The sequence below is a fragment of the Uloborus diversus genome, chromosome 6 (assembly GCF_026930045.1).
Source record: "Uloborus diversus isolate 005 chromosome 6, Udiv.v.3.1, whole genome shotgun sequence".
Lineage (NCBI taxonomy): Eukaryota > Metazoa > Arthropoda > Arachnida > Araneae > Uloboridae > Uloborus > Uloborus diversus.
In genome coordinates, this window is record NC_072736.1 from 36,089,711 (window position 1) to 36,107,240 (window position 17,530).

General features: G+C 33.3%; 1 protein-coding gene across 1 annotated transcript in view; it reads right to left on the reverse strand.

Moving 5' to 3' along the window:
* Positions 1 to 17,530, reverse strand: part of LOC129224339 (elongation factor-like GTPase 1) — a 328,060-nt gene that overhangs the window by 267,519 nt on the left and 43,011 nt on the right. Inside the window, exons 14-19 of the mRNA XM_054858780.1 lie at positions 14,781 to 14,893; positions 13,689 to 13,834; positions 13,331 to 13,472; positions 9,130 to 9,261; positions 7,367 to 7,514; positions 4,303 to 4,432 (exon numbers count right to left, since the gene is read on the reverse strand). Coding sequence (XP_054714755.1) covers positions 4,303 to 4,432; positions 7,367 to 7,514; positions 9,130 to 9,261; positions 13,331 to 13,472; positions 13,689 to 13,834; positions 14,781 to 14,893 — 811 coding nt within the window. The remainder of the gene's footprint in view (positions 1 to 4,302; positions 4,433 to 7,366; positions 7,515 to 9,129; positions 9,262 to 13,330; positions 13,473 to 13,688; positions 13,835 to 14,780; positions 14,894 to 17,530) is intronic.

The window sequence follows — 17,530 nt, forward strand, 5'->3', positions numbered from 1 at the left end:
ATAGCAAGCACGCGTAACTTAAAAAACGTCCCATTGCTCCACCCCCCTTAGAGGAATTCGCGCCAAAAACCAATGGGCACAAGTTCACATAGGGGCACATATGTGTACCAAATTTCGTTCGATTTTATGCGGTAGTTTTTGCTGTAGAGCGGCCACAAAAAACTGGTCACACACAGATGTGACACACACAGACAAACACACATACACACACAGAGACACACAGACATTTTCCAAAAATAGTCGAAATGGACTCAGCACACCTCAAAACATTCGAATCCGTCAAAATTCGAAATTCGAAAATTTGCACGAATCCAATACTTTCTTCTATATGTTATATATAGAAGAAAGTAAAAATACGATGTTTTGAAAAAATTTTGAACTTTACAAATGTCAATATAGCCCATCTTTAACTAGATCATTTTTTAAGGAATTTTCACTAGGCGACGCAAGTGTAACATACTTCCCAATAATTTTCCTCTTTTCTTAACAAACGTGTGCATAGCGTCGCGTCAAAGTGGTATTCCTCTAATCAATGCTGTGTTCTGAGGCGACTGTATTGGACTTCTAATTTCAGAGGAAGCCGATATGAACCAATCGTAAGTATAATATTAACTACGAAGTAAAGGGGGCCCGGGGGTTAATTTGGCAGGAAATTTTTTGAATTTGTAATCTTTAAAGCGCATTTTAGACGATCTTCGTAATGTTACGGGAGAAGAGTATTGGTGGCGCTCCCGTTTAATTTTCGAAATAGTAGCTCTAAGAATGCAGTTTTAAACGATCTTTGATGACGTTAGAGGGTGAAGAAATTTGATGGCCCATCTAAGGAAATTTTTCTGATTTGTAATCTTAGAAATGCATTTTACTGTCTTTCGCAATATTAAGGGCTCGGGTGCGACCCCCCGCCCATTATTCGAAACTTAAACCTTAAAAACCCAAACATTATCTCCAATAATGTTAAGAAGAGGGAGGTTCAGGGTTTCTCCGGCAGATTTTTTTTTTTTTTTTGCCATTGTAGAGACAAAACGCTGTTTAATACGATCTGTTCGTCATGATATGTGGAGGAGGAATTCGAGGGCCCACACCAAGAAATTTTTCTAATTTGCAGTCTTAAAGATGCATTTTAAATTATCTTTGGTAATGGTAGGGGAGAAGAGGTTTGGGGCGTTCCCCCCGAAATTGTAGCTCTAAAAAGGCTGTTTTAGGCACTTTTTGGTGGTATTAAAGGGAGGAGAGATTAAAAGGTCCATCCCAGGAAATTTTGCTGATTTTTAGACTTAAAAAAGCATTCGAGACTATCTTAGGTAAGGTTAGGGGTTGAAGAGATTCTGAGGTTTTTTTTCAAAATTGAACTCTTTAAATTGCAAATGTAGGCAATCCATGATTCATGAGTAACTTTTTGAGGACCACCAATTTTTCGAAATTGAAGCTCCAGAAATGTAATTCTTGAAGACTTTCAATATGATGTTAGGGAGAGAGGAGTTCTCCCACGGAAACATTTTGAAACTTAAGCGCTAAAACAAAATGTAGGCAGATCGTGAGCGATGTTGACGAAAATGAGAGGTGGGAGACCCTCCCCTGGAAACGTTTACAAGTTATTTTTTAAAACGTGGTTCGTAGACGATCTTCGGTAATATTAACAAGAGGAGTGGTTTGGAGGGTCCCATATTGAAAAGGGAATGAAGAATAATTACATAGCACTGCATAAAGTGTGGTTAAAACTTAATATAACTTTAACTTAATGCACGATCATTAAATGTATAACTTTTTATCGGACACTTACTAACACGTATCCCTTTTCTTTCTTCCATGGGGGAAGTAAACGCATCTAACAAGACGAGCCCATTATGCTAAATGAACCCAAATATTTGGTATACACTTGATATTTTTGAAATTTCCGTGGGGTGGCCATGCCCTACCTCTGGCATTGTTTCCATTCTTGTTAGACCTCACATGAATTACAATGAAGTTTTTTTTTTTTCAATTTAAGCAAGGAAAAAGGGTTTAGAAAACTATACTTGAAACTTCCTCAGTGTGGTTTTATGGCTCCCCGATGTTGTTTTTATATTCTTGTTAGACTTCGAGGAATAAAAGGATTTTTTTTGTATTTAGCTCTAAAAAAGGTTTTTAACTATTTTTAAAACTTTACCAGGGTGGCCAGGGCCTCCTTCTCATTGTTTTCCTTATTGTTAGACTTAGTTTGTATTATAAGGGAATTTTTTTGCATTTTTGCTGAAAAAAAGGGATTTTAACTATTCTTGAAATTTTCTGGGAGGGGGCCATGGATTCCATGGCTCCCTCCCTGGATCCGCCCATGGCTCGTCTCTTATCATCATTAGTTTCACACACATAGAAACAGAAGATTTTCTACCTTTTTGTCTTTGTTGATCTTATTTGACGGAGTTTTTGAGAAAGCTCTAAATGATCAATCTCTATCTATTCATTGTTGCAATTTGACGTAAAGTACATCGTAAAATTTTTCAAGCAACTACTTTCCTTTTCTCAAATTCTTTAAGTTTTATACCTTAAAGAATTTGAGACACATTACAGTTAAGCGGGATTGATGTAAAAATAGAATGTGACTTCCCCATGCCCTTACTAAGCATCTATATCGTTATGTAGAGCAGTTTGCAGGACAAAAAACATGTAAATTTTGCTTTTTAGAACACAAAAATCTAATTTTCCTTATAATTTTGTCCATATCATATGGATGTCTAAACTCAAACTTCCTTCTACTAAAAAGAAATTCCTTTGTATTTCCAATAAAAGTTATAAAAAAATATTTAATTTACTATTAGTTACTAGTCATGAAATTTTCATAACTTTCCGACCAAATGCAGCGAAGATGTGGTGGTTTTTCTTTTTGTCCTTATAATTTAGATCACCACTGTATACTTGTGGTCACAAAGTTCTTCAAGTGAAAAAATATCTCTGGGGGTGCTGGAGCAGGGATGGCTCGGTTTCTGGTCGGGATCAAAAAATCAGAGCTGTCTTCAGGGTCAAATCCAACTGGTTAAACCACAAATATTGGAAGGTGCAGGGCACCCTGGAGTGAAAAGTGTCACATTTAACATTTAACGTCTCAGTGTAACATTTAACGTCTTTCATGAAATCGTAAATGGGTTTGCGCAACTTATGATTTTTACTATTCACAATAATTTGGACATCCCAATTTACACTTAACTTTCAGTCGCTCAAAGTAGAATAAGTAACAAGGATTAATTTTTCGTGCCAACTGCTTCAAGTTTTAGACACATATATAGGTTTTTTTCCTTTTAATACGTAGCACTTATATGAAGAATTAAGGTGAAGCTTCATTATTCTATTTCTGAAATACATTTACACTAAAAAGAATAAAATAACATACTTTTTTAAAGAATACTATAAGCACTTTTTATAATTCACTCAAAAGGACAAAATAACTTTTTTGCGTCAGGAAGGACAATTTAAGTATTCCTGTGGTTTTTAAAAATTCCAAGAAAATGACACCACAAACCAAGAAAAGTGCGGTTCTAGTCATTTCAAACCAAACTTCCTCAATAAGAAAAATATGCATGTTTCAACACTCAAAGATATGATTGAAAGCTTGATAAATGATAAGAAATTCTCTTCAGGACTTGAGCCACACTTTTCTTCGTTTGTGGTGTCATTTTCTTGGAATTTTTGGAAACCACAGGAATACTTAAATTTTCCTTTCTGCCCCAGAAAAGTTGTTTTGTCCATTTAAGTGCATTTTAAAAAGAGTGCTTGGTATTTTTTTAAAAATATATGTTATTGATTGATTATTAAATATTTTTTCAGAAAATTTAAACTTCTTACTGGTATTCTAAATGTAAACTATTAAAGTTAAAGAATTTTTGAGACATTAAGACTTTTTTTAGTTTTAAAGAATTTTTATATTTTTATTGATGATACAACTTTGAAAGGCCCATACAGGGGGCCAAGTGGGGGCTTGAACCCCTACTTAGAAACTAGAACTTCCTTGCTTTTAGTACTTTTTTCTTTGCAAAAATGTAAAATCATTTCTTCTCCAGCCATTAATGAATAAGCTATTAAAAATGTCAATTTTTAATGACTCTTAATCTGTCCTGAAATCAGTTTCCAAGGGGAAAATATCCTGCTACACCATGGTTAAAATACCATAGCCTCCCCCCATGCAATTTTGTGTATGGGCGCCCATGCAACTTTGCTTATAAAATGAGAACACAACGAATCATAAAACTAATAAGGAATAATAACGTGATTTTAAAATTTTATTTGATTTAAGCAAGCATTATCATGAATAGTAAAACAAAATATACTCACTTTAACGAATTTCTTTTGCTGAGATTTTTCTTCAATGATTTCATTAACCATATCCACCTTTGGAGGTGGAATTATTGTTTCTCGGAACGGGACAATAGGAGCAGATACATTAATGTCGATTTTTGCAAAACTAGAAGCACATAAAAAATATTTTAGTTACTTAAAAGTCCTCCAAAAATTTTGGTATAACATCACGTAAAAAAAAAAAAAGCAATGCAAAAATAGTTTTAAATGCAGTAACTTTTTCACATGTATCTTTCTAGACCTAATTTGGTACACATTAAACAACTGTGTCTTCAGTCATAGTTACACACCAATTTCCTTTAGAATCAAATTTCAATGAAAAAATAATTGCTGCTCATTAGTCTTAATCAACCATGTAAGGATGATGATGATAATATTAATCTATTAGCAAAAAGTACTTACAAAAAGCTCTTGCTAATTAAAACAATACTATGGGTGTACCAAGAAAACACAAAATTACACTGCTATAGTGGAAATACGATTTTACTTATTTTGTTGGACTAGCAATGAAAAATCACCAAGCAGGTAGACTTAAAATCAGGGGCGAGGGTGAAAATTCAAGCGTACTATTTAAAAATTAGAGAATTGCCCGTCAAGGTATGCTGGGTGAAAATTGCTTTTACATTTGAACAAAGCTGCTTATGAGATTTTAATAGTTGAAATTTTAACCCTAACTCCAATGAATTTAGCCTAAAATACAGTAGATAGCGTTCATTGATGACCACTTTTTTGTTTTTTCATTCTCCTAAGATGAGTCTTACCAGTAGAATGGTTAAGTTGCCGGATTAAGTTCAGCCTTCTCAAAATAAAGCATTTCCCTGCATGTCAAACATAACCAAAAAAATTCTCAAATTATCATGATGTGGCTCGAGTTTCAATGTTGGGGACGTCAAGAGCGTTACTCGATCAGTGACTTTGCTATTATATATATGAGGATGGATGGATACTTTCCCAGTGGACTAGGGAAAGATATCCGTTATTTGTTTTTCGTTTTTATATGCAACTTCACATATAACACATTCTTCAGTAGCAGTTTTTATAAAATTTGCTGCTTGGCTTGAATTTGCAAATAAATTTTTTTAGAGCTCTGATCCCTTGACAATAAAAACAACAACACATAAAAAAAAAAAAAAAAAAAAAAAAGCTAGAACAGCTTCAAGCAGCTGGAAAAACAAATTTATCCAGAAAAAAATCCAAGAGACTTGTAGTAGAAATATGATTTTTAAGAAAGACATATGAAGTAATTTTTTTTTTTTGAAAAAGAGTAACCTAAAATCCACAATATTTTAACAATATCGGTACAGAAATTTCAACGGACCAGAGAATAATGACAATGGAAGAGGGTTAACGTATGAAGCAGACAATGTAAAATCAGGGTTCCGCTGTATATCATCATTAAAAATTTAAATAACATATTTGAATGAAAATCTGAATAGAGCAACATAAAACATACTAAATATTTTAGTAAAATACAGATGTAAAGACATACTCAAATATATACATTGTAAAGCATCACTGATGTATCTTTTAAGGGATTGATGTAAAAAGCACTGTATAAATGAAGATACATATCAAAGTTTTACTAAATGAATTTGACTGTACATCAAATAATCAAAAGATATTTTCATTTAATCAAATTAAATCAAATTTATGAAAAAAGTTTTCAAATTTAAGTAAAAGTAAAGCTTTGTTATTTTTATTAAAAACAACAATAAAATAGTTGAGGTAGAATTCTAAATAATGTTGATCTGCACTCAACTTTTTTTCTGCTGCATTCAGTCTATGGTTTCTAGAGTGGAATTTTGAATGTCTTATTTTTTGGTCAAATCTACTTTTGCTAATCTCTTATGGAATTTGGTTTAAGTTCTGCTTTTTTTACCTTTGAATGAAAACCCTTTAGTGTTCCAAGATATCAAAGATTTTTTATGAAAAAAAGACATATTGATAATAAAAAAATTGTAAGAGACATGACTTAGAAAAGGAACTGTTTTTAAGTCAAACCAGTTTAACAGGTCATTTAAGATGCCTTTTGACTGATATTGCTGTAATGAGGAGGAAAAAGATAGAAAGAAAAATGAATGTGGCACAGAATTAGGAAATTTTAGAAAGAGGAAAGACTATAAAGAATCTAAACTTTGAGGAGCAAATAATAATAATAATAAAAACGGTTACTAAGCAATTTGGACTGTAATAAATGCCAGACATACTGTCTGTATTCCTTAGCTAAGACCTCTCGCCAATTTGCGCATGTGTCAGGTCTGCTGGGTTTCTATCAAAATAGGAAGGGAAATTCCGAAGTAAAGGGTGCAAAATAACATGTTCGAAAATTCTTCCAAAGTAGCATTGAAAAAGTCAAAGATAGCAAATGTGAGTGGAAAGTACCCATCTTCAACCTATCACCCCTTTTTAAAATTGAATCTATCTGGAGTACTAGTCTTTGCTTTTGGGAATGGACAGTAAGTGGTGCTTTGTTGTATACATACACACACATGTATACCTTGAAATTCATTCATAAATTTAGAGTAGAAACGAATTAAACATATTTTTAGCATCCATCCAAGCATTCAACAAATTCATAAACATAAAGAAGGACATTTTTAAGAAGCAGTTTTATGCGTAAGATAAGTAATTTATTTAAATTTTTCATTAAATGAGTAGGTCTTTTTACTTTAAAAGCTTATTTTAAATAGCTTGGATGCTTAAGCAAAGCTTAAAACAAGCTTTAGCTAAATAACGATCAAAACTTTAAGTACAAAAGCAATGATCCTATATTTAAATTTTCTGTACAATAATGCAATATAAGTAACAATTGGGAATTTAAAGCTACAGAATCTGTTTTGGAGGTTGAAAAAAAACAAACATATTTAGTTAAAATGATGCAAGGGCTCTTTGAAAGAACTAAAAGAAAATAAATAGTGTTTAAAATTTATATTTTAAAATAAAATTAATAAATGCTGCTAGTTAAAATAATCAGAGTTGAAATACGTTTGTGGATGCAATTTCAGACTTCATTGGCACATTTGAAATAATGTATTCATACCGTTCCTTTAAATCATCAATGCATCTTTGCAAATGTACTTCGCCTGAAGATACCAAAACGTGTTCTCCAGATTCTTGCAAGAATACTTGTACACATGGATCAGCTTGGTTGAGGAGTTTCATACCTTTCACAAGAGACGACATTTCCCCTTGAACATAGTAAAAAATACATAAATACATTTTCCTCTGCGGTTTAAGGTTGCAGGGGAAACATGTGAACCTAGGGACACTCAATTTAATTTGAATCATACTGGGTGGGCATATAGCTTTAAAAATTCATAAGAATAGGGAAAACATATGAAATACAAAATGGGTTACAGTGTTAGTATCACTAGGTCACAGGATTTTTGAAAGCTTCTTAAAAAACATTCTATTTGCATGAATTTATAACTTTTAAGTGCTTTATACAAATCTGCGATTCAGTAAGCCATGAAACTGTTGAACGACTTTCCCGCTATTTTTTGAAAATACGTATTTTTCCTTTTTTTGAGGACAAGCATATTTTTTTTTAATATATGTATAACAGCAAAAATTTTGGGAAGTTTATTACAAAAACGAAGTTTTAAGTTGGAGCGCAATTTACACGCATGGCGAATTTTCATAAAAAATTTTCTCAGCGAGAAATGAAAAGGACACTCTGAATTTGATAGATACGATATTTTATGCCAACTGAACACAAAAGTAATGAGTACTGGAGCATTCTAATGAAAATGTTTTCATTTTGATAGCCTTTAATTGAATCATTTATTTCAAAAACCAGTCAAGCGACAAAACTGCTAATTTTAAGAAATCATCTATATCACCATACTAAATTATTCAATGATAGTTACAACATTGTTTATTACGCAGACAAGCAGATTTGTGAATTCTCTGTGTAACTGCATGGAATGTTGAGATCCTTTTATTTATTATTTAAATGACAAATGAGACTACAAAAATTTAAAAGTAATTTAAAATCAACACACAAAAGATATCGTAATCGCAAAAACAAAAACTGAAATTGCATAAACAAAACAAACTTTTGTTCACAGACTAGTACGAAACATCACACATTTTCGCTCATAAGCATAATTCTTACATTTCATTTTCATTTTTTAAAAAAAGTTTATTACCAAAAAAAAAAACTGTTTCTTTTTTTAGTTGTGTGAATGTTTTAAATTTTTAGGCATTTAAATGTTTTTTTAATTTTAATATCTCCAAATTTAAAAGCATTTCTTTCTGTTACTTCTTATTTTGAAATGTATAACAATTTATTATAGTAATTTGGGTTTTTAACTATCAGCAAATTGCGTGTTTTAGTGATACAAAAAATTGGGAAATGTAGATATTCCGAATAGTGATAGACCCAAGCATTCTGGATAATTAGTTCTGTATTGTGCATCGAAATGTACATACATCAATATCAATTTTAAATAGTTCAGTGGTATAATGAGTAACAACATAGTATTGATGTCATATCTGCTTGGAGTTGATGAGTTTAGCAAGAAAGCGATGCCACCAAGTTAGCATCATTTTTGGTGCCTAAGTTGGTGAGAAATTGCCAAATGTTGCCAAATTTGGAAAGTTTTTGAACATCACAGGTCATCATTTTTCTGTGACAACTAACAACCAATCAGAAGCAACCTTTAGCCAGGCATACATAGATAGGCATTTCAATAGTGTAAATACATTTCTTCAATTTATTAAGCAATGTAGGCAAAGTTCAGACAACCAACGAACATGTGAAAAAAATAGATACTAAAACTAGATACAAAAATATTTTACTTGGGTGTGCAGGTTCTAATGCAACTCTTATAATGGGAACTGTCGATGAATGTAGATCAGTAAAACTTGGACATGCGATTGTGCTTGATAAAGTTGCTGACTTAAGTACATGGTCTTGCAATCCTCCAATACCTTTAAAAATTACAGAAAAGAAAACTTAACATGCTTCAAGGAATAAGAGTTCATAATTCAGATGCAAAATAACCCAAGAAATTATTGAAAAATTCAATTGCTTACATTTGGAAAAGTAAAAATATAATTCTAAATTAGGTTTTCGCCATAGATAACTATATTGCTTCCTCCAGGTCTATTAATCTAATTGTTTTGGTTTGATTGGGTTTTTTAGCACAAGAGCCTTTATAGGCAAAACTGCGCTATCTATTAATCTAGTAGTAATCTGCATCATCATGTAGAGTAGGGCCCCCCCTCCCAAAAAAGAGCAATTTTTTCAGGACACAAAAATGAAGCAAAATCTATGAAAACATTTCCTTGAGCAAGTATGCTCAGATGAGACGATGTTTAATTTTAAGAATGTCATAATTTTAAAATGTTAAACAGTTGCATCAGATTAGAAAATCCAATATTTTTGTTGGATTACATACATACACATTTCCCACTGGGTTCCAATTTTATTAAAAATGAAAAAATCCGTGATGTGTGTAGCATTAACAACCAAGCAATGTACACTGCTTGACAATTGCTACGGAACAATTTCGTTTTTTGGAATAGTTAAGAATAGACAATGATTAAAAAAACAAAACTAAGTACATAGTTAGTACTTTATTATAAATACAAAATAGTACAGATATTACTGCATCAATGAAGTAAAAACTTAAAATTTAAAAAAAATCCTACTCAGATGATTTTCAAACAACAACAAAAAACTGATCTAGGTCAAAATGATGGAGACATGAGTACCTTAGGATGATGTGTGATTACCATGGCAGGGGTCGATCCAGGTTTTATTTTTTGGGTCCCCATTTTGTGAAAAGGCAAAATATTTTTGTGAAATTTCGTTATTTTTGTGAAAAAGCAAAATATATTTGTGAATTTTCTTTATGTTTGTAAAAGAGACCTTCTCGTGATTTTTTTCTTGGAAAAGATTATATTAAAGCATTTTTAGCTGTCGTATCGTTATAGAAAAGCCCTAGACAGGTTTCAGGGGTGATTGCAAGTTCTTGAAGAATACCTGAAAGCTGTCAAGAGAAAATGCGCTGGGGGAGGGGGGAAGTAAGACCCTTAACATTTTATTCGTAATTTGACACATACATTACATTTATTGTTTTTTACAAATATACATATGCAAGGCACACTTTCTTAAGGTGAAAGTCTCACAACAGATTTCCTGTTTGCCCCTGTCAAATACTTTAAGAGCAATAAAAATTGCACATGCTGCTGAACGTAATGATAACTCCTAATAAATACAATATGAACAGACTCAAAGATATCACATATTTCTTAACACAGAAGTGAAATACTCATTAACGATTCCATGTATGTGTTTGAAAAACTTAAAAGTAATTAAAACCCAAAATAATATTGCACCAACATTTAGCGTTTAATTTTTTGACTTTTGACGTTCTTGCAGAGTAGGTATTTCGTTTAAAATTTTGCAATTAAATGATGTTAATAAATATATAAGAAATTTTATTTGTTTGCCTCTTAACAAGGTACAGTAAACATCAAAAATGCGAAAAATTCGTTTACCATGGCGGATGTAAGGAAATCAAGATCTTAAAAAGAAATAAAAATATAAAAACAGCGTGAAAAATAATTTTATTTTAATTAAAGTTATTTTAGAATTGGATTTTGAAACTTAACACAAATTAATACTAAATATATATTGCGTAATCAAAGTAAAATTTAGGATTTTCCTGAAAACAAGCTACCAATCACAAGTGTCCCTCTCCCGTCCCCCCTCTGACGCTCTCAAGCAAAAACACCTCACGCAGCAAGCAAAAAGATAAGATGGGGGAAGGTGGAAGAGGCTCCCGCGTAGATGCGTACACATTTGCGGTTAAAAAATATTGTGAAAAGGCTGCCTTTTTATAAATTTTTGTGAAGGGGTTGCTTTTACGACGCGGAATTTTGTGAATGGGGCCGCTTTTGCGATGGGGAATTTTGTGAATGGGGCCGCTTTTGCCATGCGGAATTTTGTGAAGGGGCCGCAAAGCGGCCCCAATTTGGCGCTGGATCGACCCCTGCATGGATACTAATGCACATTATGCATCTGTTTTCCATACTCCCCATTAAACTATCGAGGAGTTCTTGGAGGATATTTTCCCACTACTCTCTCAAGGCGAATTTGTGTTCTTGTACTGTTCTGGGAGGGACAGTTCTTTGCGCAACACGCCTGCCAAGACCCTCTCAGGCATGTTCAACTGGATTTAAGTCGTTAAAGAATGCAGGTCACTACATACAGAGAATGTTTTCTCTTTGCAGTGTGTCTGATACTTTAATGCTCCTGTGTGGCCATGCATTGCCGTCCATAAAGAGAAAGTCTGGACCTACAGCCTCCCTAAAAAGATGAACATAATCCAGTATATCTTCTCTGCAATACCTTAGAGACGTAACGCTTCCATGTTCAAAAATGTTAAATGCTGTTCCGCCATTGTGCATGATGACTGCCCGCACCATCACGCCTTGTGCATAACGTCTTCCACACTCTCTCCACAGTAGTTGGTGACCAGAATCACTTGTTACACTGAAATGAAATTCGTCAGAGAACATCACTCTAGACCAATTTTGACGATCCCAACCAACATGTTCCTTACAGCAGCGCAATCTCTCTCAACAATGGCGTGGTTGAAGTAGGATGCAACGTACGGCTTCTGTGCATACAATCCAACATTTTTTATTTGCCATGAGATAGTTCTTGCAGAAACATGCGCACCGGTAGCGGTTGTAAAATTTGCAGCTATCCCTCCAAGGAGTGAATTTTCTGTTCCTTTTTGCCACAAGGGCTACATAGCGATCCTCTGAAGGTGTGGTGTTTCTACCACGACCCCGCGCACGCTTTTACAAAGCATTTCCACCTTCAGCGGCCTTCTTTAATTGGGAGATGACACTTTTTGTCACACCCATTTCAGCAGCTACAGTGGTGACACTTTGACCTGCTTCCAGTCGTCCAACTGCTCGTAAACGATTGTACGTTATCAAACGATGTCTTGCTGACATTTTACTTTTAAATACTTCAAGAACTAAACAGAATTTCAGAGAAAAAACTTTTTCAGCATCCAGCACTATTTTTGTTAAACACCAAACAGCATTAATTTTCGTACAAATCTTGAGTTTGTACGCACTGTTTCATACACAGATAACGAGCCTTGATCTACCATGCCATCTGATCTTGAATTTATTTCCAGCTGTCTGAGGCACAAATTTGCATAAATCACTTGTTCCTTAGCAATTGTCAAGCAGTGTAATGCAATTTTCATACATATCACAGATCAAAATGATTGATTCAATTCAGTTCATTTTTCAACCCTTTAGAACTTTTGTTTTTTTGCATGTATGGAGGTCAGATTCGGATTATGTGAGACATGTTTTTCCAAAGTCTGCTGAATTAAAAAATTTGATGAGTTATAAACAAAAATTTCAAAAGAAAAAAAATCAACACGGAAAAAGTAAACAAAAGAAAATCAGTAACTATTTTTTACAGCATTTGCTAAACTGAACTTCCATCAAAAATAGTTCTTTTTCTTGCCACAAACATTAAACTTTAGAGGCGTTTAAAACAGTCTATATCACCTGCGGTCCGCAAGCTACATTCGAGTGGCAAAAAATTTTTTGCCCAGCTTTCGGGAAGCTTACAAACTGGTAAATAAAAATATTTGATAATATGTTTCCTTGAAAACATTTTTAAAGAAAACCAAGCCCATAAAATCGTAAAGCCATCATTAAGCACTTAATTAAAAAAAAAATCACAGTTGTATGGGCGGAGAGCTAGCGCTAACTCAACCAGCTGAACTGAAATATTGCTGGATTTCCTTCCCCTATTTCTTTCAAAAATTTGCATTGTGGTCTGTGGGTAAAAAAGGTTAGAGACCCCTGGTCTCTCTCTCTCTCTCTCTCTATATATATATATATATATCATGAGTTAATACATACATTGAGATTTATAACAATAACAATTAATATTCTGAAAAAAAAAAGACATAGAGGGATAGTAGAGAAAATATGCGAAAATAATTTAGCTCACCAACTACATTTCCTGCGGGTGCTTCACTTAGTTCAATGAGCTCCTTACCCATTAAAAGATACAAGCTTTTAATTTCTCCAATCGTTATATGCTGATCAGGATGAAGATCATGAACAGTTATTTTATCGCTGATAGGTGTTTCCTATGTAAAAAAAGAAAACAATACAAGTCTTAATGAAACAATACAGTCATGATTAACTACAATGTTTTTTCATCTTAATAACTCAAGATTGAACCTGTAGCATACCTCGCCCCCCATTTTACCTCCAGAATCAGACCACTGGTTTTACTGTAATAAAAACAGCTTTCAAGTTTTCCCTTTTTAGAGCAATATTTTCCAAAAATAAAATAAGATTACCAATTTTAATGCTTTAGCTGGATCATGTTTTGGACCTAATACATAGAGTTGCTGTCCTTTTCTTATAGTGCCACTATAAACACGAGCAAAAGCAATAAAAGCTGTGTCTGATAATTCTTCAACGGCAGTATCGGATGAAGTTGCTACTGTAAAAAATAAACATAGTCACAATTATGTGCTCAAACAGAAAGACAAAATAACAGACAAGTTTGGAATCTTATGCAAGTGTTATTGTTCAGAGATTTCTTCTAACATACATTAAAAACAATTTTAAAGGAATTCAAAAACAATTTTAAAGGAATTTAAAAACAATTTTAAGTGCATTTTAAAATAGAAATAAGAAAGCAGTTTCTTACGAAAGAGAGAGAGCATCCTCAAAATTGTACTTAACAGATTTCACATCATTTTAAATGATCAAACATCATTTTAAATGATCAAACATCATTTTATATGAGAAATTCCTAAATGCATGGGGGAAAATTCTAAATGCATTAATTTTTAAGTAGTTGCGAATTGGTCTGTTCCCTGCCCGTTGGCATATATTTTGCTCTATCCAACGACCTCTTATATTGATAATGCGGCCAATCTGTGTAGCTGAACTTGAGAAACTCCCCAACCCTCACACAGAGTTCTGAGATTTTCTTTCGGTATTTCAAGGTTGCACAGCTCTCGGAAATGTATGTTGGTAATTTAGACCAATAGCGCGACAACCTAGTCAGGTCCCCAACAGTTACTTTCTTTCAGCATACGTTGTAAATATTGTTCTTCTTTATGTACTTTTATATAGTAAATCGTAGCTATTCAATTAGCTATAGCAAACACTAAACCAAATCGTTCAAAATTTGTTCTCATCTCATGGATCACTAAGGTGGGGAAAAGACCAAAACGTGAGCATTAACGTAATAAAATAAGATAAGACTACACCCAGGTTAAAAATTGTTGTAATCTTTACATATTTTTTGAAAGATATTACTGGTCTATGATAAGAAAATATTAAGTACAAGAAAGACAACTAAAAAAAAAAAAAAACTCATCCAGGGTAAATAAAAGTGAGCATAATTTCAGCATAAAATCATGTAAACAAAAACATACTTTCATCAACATCAGTCTTCTCTGTCATATCTGGCTGAGTATTTTCTAATTTTTCAGCAAGTTTTTGCCTTGCTTTTTCTCTTCTTAATGCAATTTCTTCAGCTGTTAGGGGTCTAGAAGTACAGAAGAAAAAGTAAATGAATCATAATAAGAATGTTGCAAAGTCATATAATAGCAGCAATTTATAAGCAAAGGAATTCTCAATCTTTTAATTTTGCAGAGTACAAAAATTACAAAGGAAAAAATAAACACATTTCCTCATATGTAATTTATTTTTGTCTGGCTCCAATCTAGAATGCAATTTTAAAAAGTTTATTAGAAAGTACAACACTAATTTAGTATCAAAGAGTTGAATCCAAAGTAAGAACATTTAAAAAGTATTGTGCTTTGACAGGGGCGGACTGGCCAGGTCGGGTAGTCGGTGTTCCCCAACTGGGCCAACTGTTTAGGGGGACCAGTTGAAATATTTGAATAAATTTTGAAAAATTACTTACGTTCTTGCATTTCAAATTCAAGTTCAAATTGTGCATAAAGTAAAACGAAACAAGTTCAACAGAACTGAGATTGATGATATACATCAGTGGTGCCCAATCTTTTTTAGTTTTACCTTGGGCCACACCTCATGTCAAGAGGAATATCATGGACCAGAACAAATATAAAATTGATTTATTTTTCTAAATATAATGAGAAAACAAGAAAAATTAAAGATAATAATAAACCAAAACTTGTTTTCTTTATTATTGCATGCCTATTTTATTGGTAAGAACTTTGGATCTGTTCTTTAGAAACCAATACATGACTACTTGACTCCCAGTTTTGCAAATATCTTTCATAAAATCCGATGACGATGAACAGTAGGTTTGAAATGTTTCAGAATATATTTTGCGCTTTGTAACATGGAACACAACAGAGGGCCACATAGATCAGCTTCGCGGGCCCCTTGTGGTTTGCAGGCCGTAAGATGGGCACCACTGCTATACATGACATTTCAGTCATAGACCAGCTATCTTTATGCATCCATTCCGTGGTGAAATAAAGTTAAGGCTTTTAAAAAGGAATTTAACTTTAAAAGGAAAACTTTTGACAGGAACCAAAAATTTGCTCTCTGCAGCCTCGAAAAATGTTGACTGCCCATTTAGAATTGGGGCAACAAATGTGACAGGACAATATCCTGGATTGCTGGCCCAATTGGAAAAAGACATCGGTAACATTCACTATGTTCTCAGTTGGTTGCGACAGATTCAACTAAATGCTGTAAATTGGCAAGATATTTCATTGGTCTATTGTAAATTATGGCTATGAATACTTTCATCTCAGAATCACACATGGGAAAGCAAGTCTGGACTACGATAAACTGAACGTGAAATAGGATATGAATTTGACTTAGAAGGGTGAGCTTCTGAATCATCACTTCCCCTATACTTTTTTTGAAACCTCAATGTCGAAAAATTTCCTAGGAAAGCCCCAGAACCCTTCCCCTTACATCACCAAGCATAGCTTAGAAGTACGTTTTTAGGCTGCCAATTTTGAAAAATGTTCTAAGGAGAGCACACATATTTAACTTAAGAGTACTTTAACGTACACACATTCCTAACATTTCACTATACAGAAAAAAACTGCATTTTTAAATCTTCAATGACAACAAAGCTCTAAGGACATCCTGATACTTCTACATCCTCAAAGATAGCCTAAATAAGGTTTAAAATTACAAAAAAGCACCCTGAACCCTTCAATAAGCTAAAAGATTTGAAATTGACTTAAATTTGAGAAAGATTTTATGATTAAAGTTTTGAGAAGCCTGAACCTTGCTCCTCTTATGTCTTCTATTGTTTCCAAAAGAAGCCTTAAGTCGTGTTTTTAGAACTTTAAATTCAAAAATGTCTCCTGACTCTACTTTTGGTAATGTAAAGGCTTTTTCATAAAGTCACCAACAATAGTCTACAACTAAAGGCTTTGATGCAAGAACCAGGTAAGTCCAAATTTTTCATTTTTTTATTTTTTAAATTCAAAGTTTGCGTGTGGACATTATAGATGTTCTGATTGGTACAACATGTGGGAAAGATAATAGAGTCCGATTTTGTTTGTAGGTCTTACCAAAAATGAGTGAGTCTGGACTTACCTGGTTCTTGCATCAAGGCCCTCAATTGTGTTTTTCAGCTTAAATATTGACAAATTTCCAGACAAAGTCTTCAAAACTTCACCATTCCATTAAAGTCACTAAAGATAGCTCAGAATTAGAAATTTCCATGGGAGAGCTCTGTAACTGATCGGGTATCGCTTTGACGTCATCAACAATGAAACTAGCGCCAAGCATGTTAATTTGATAATATTTTTTGTAAATGTTTGTCATGCAAGGAAATGCTTTATTTTGACAAGGCTGAACTGGATCTGATAACTAAACTGTTTCACTGGTAAGACTGTCATTTTAGGAGAATGAAGAAACAAAAAGGGGGTCAACATGAACGTTATCTACTGAAGTTTAGGGTTAATCCACTGGAGTTAGGGTTGAAATTTCAACTATCAAAATATCACCAAACAGGCAATTGCTTCGTTCAAATGTAGAAGCAATTTTCATCCGTCTTGCCTTGAGGGGCGATTTTCTAGCGATAGAAATAGCAGTTGAAATCAACGAAAATATTGGAATGTGAAAAAGATCAAAGCAACAAATTAATGGAAATGTACATTCCATCAAAACATGATGTTTCCCTTTTAAGAAAAAAAAAAGAGAAGAAACGACATCATGGATTTCA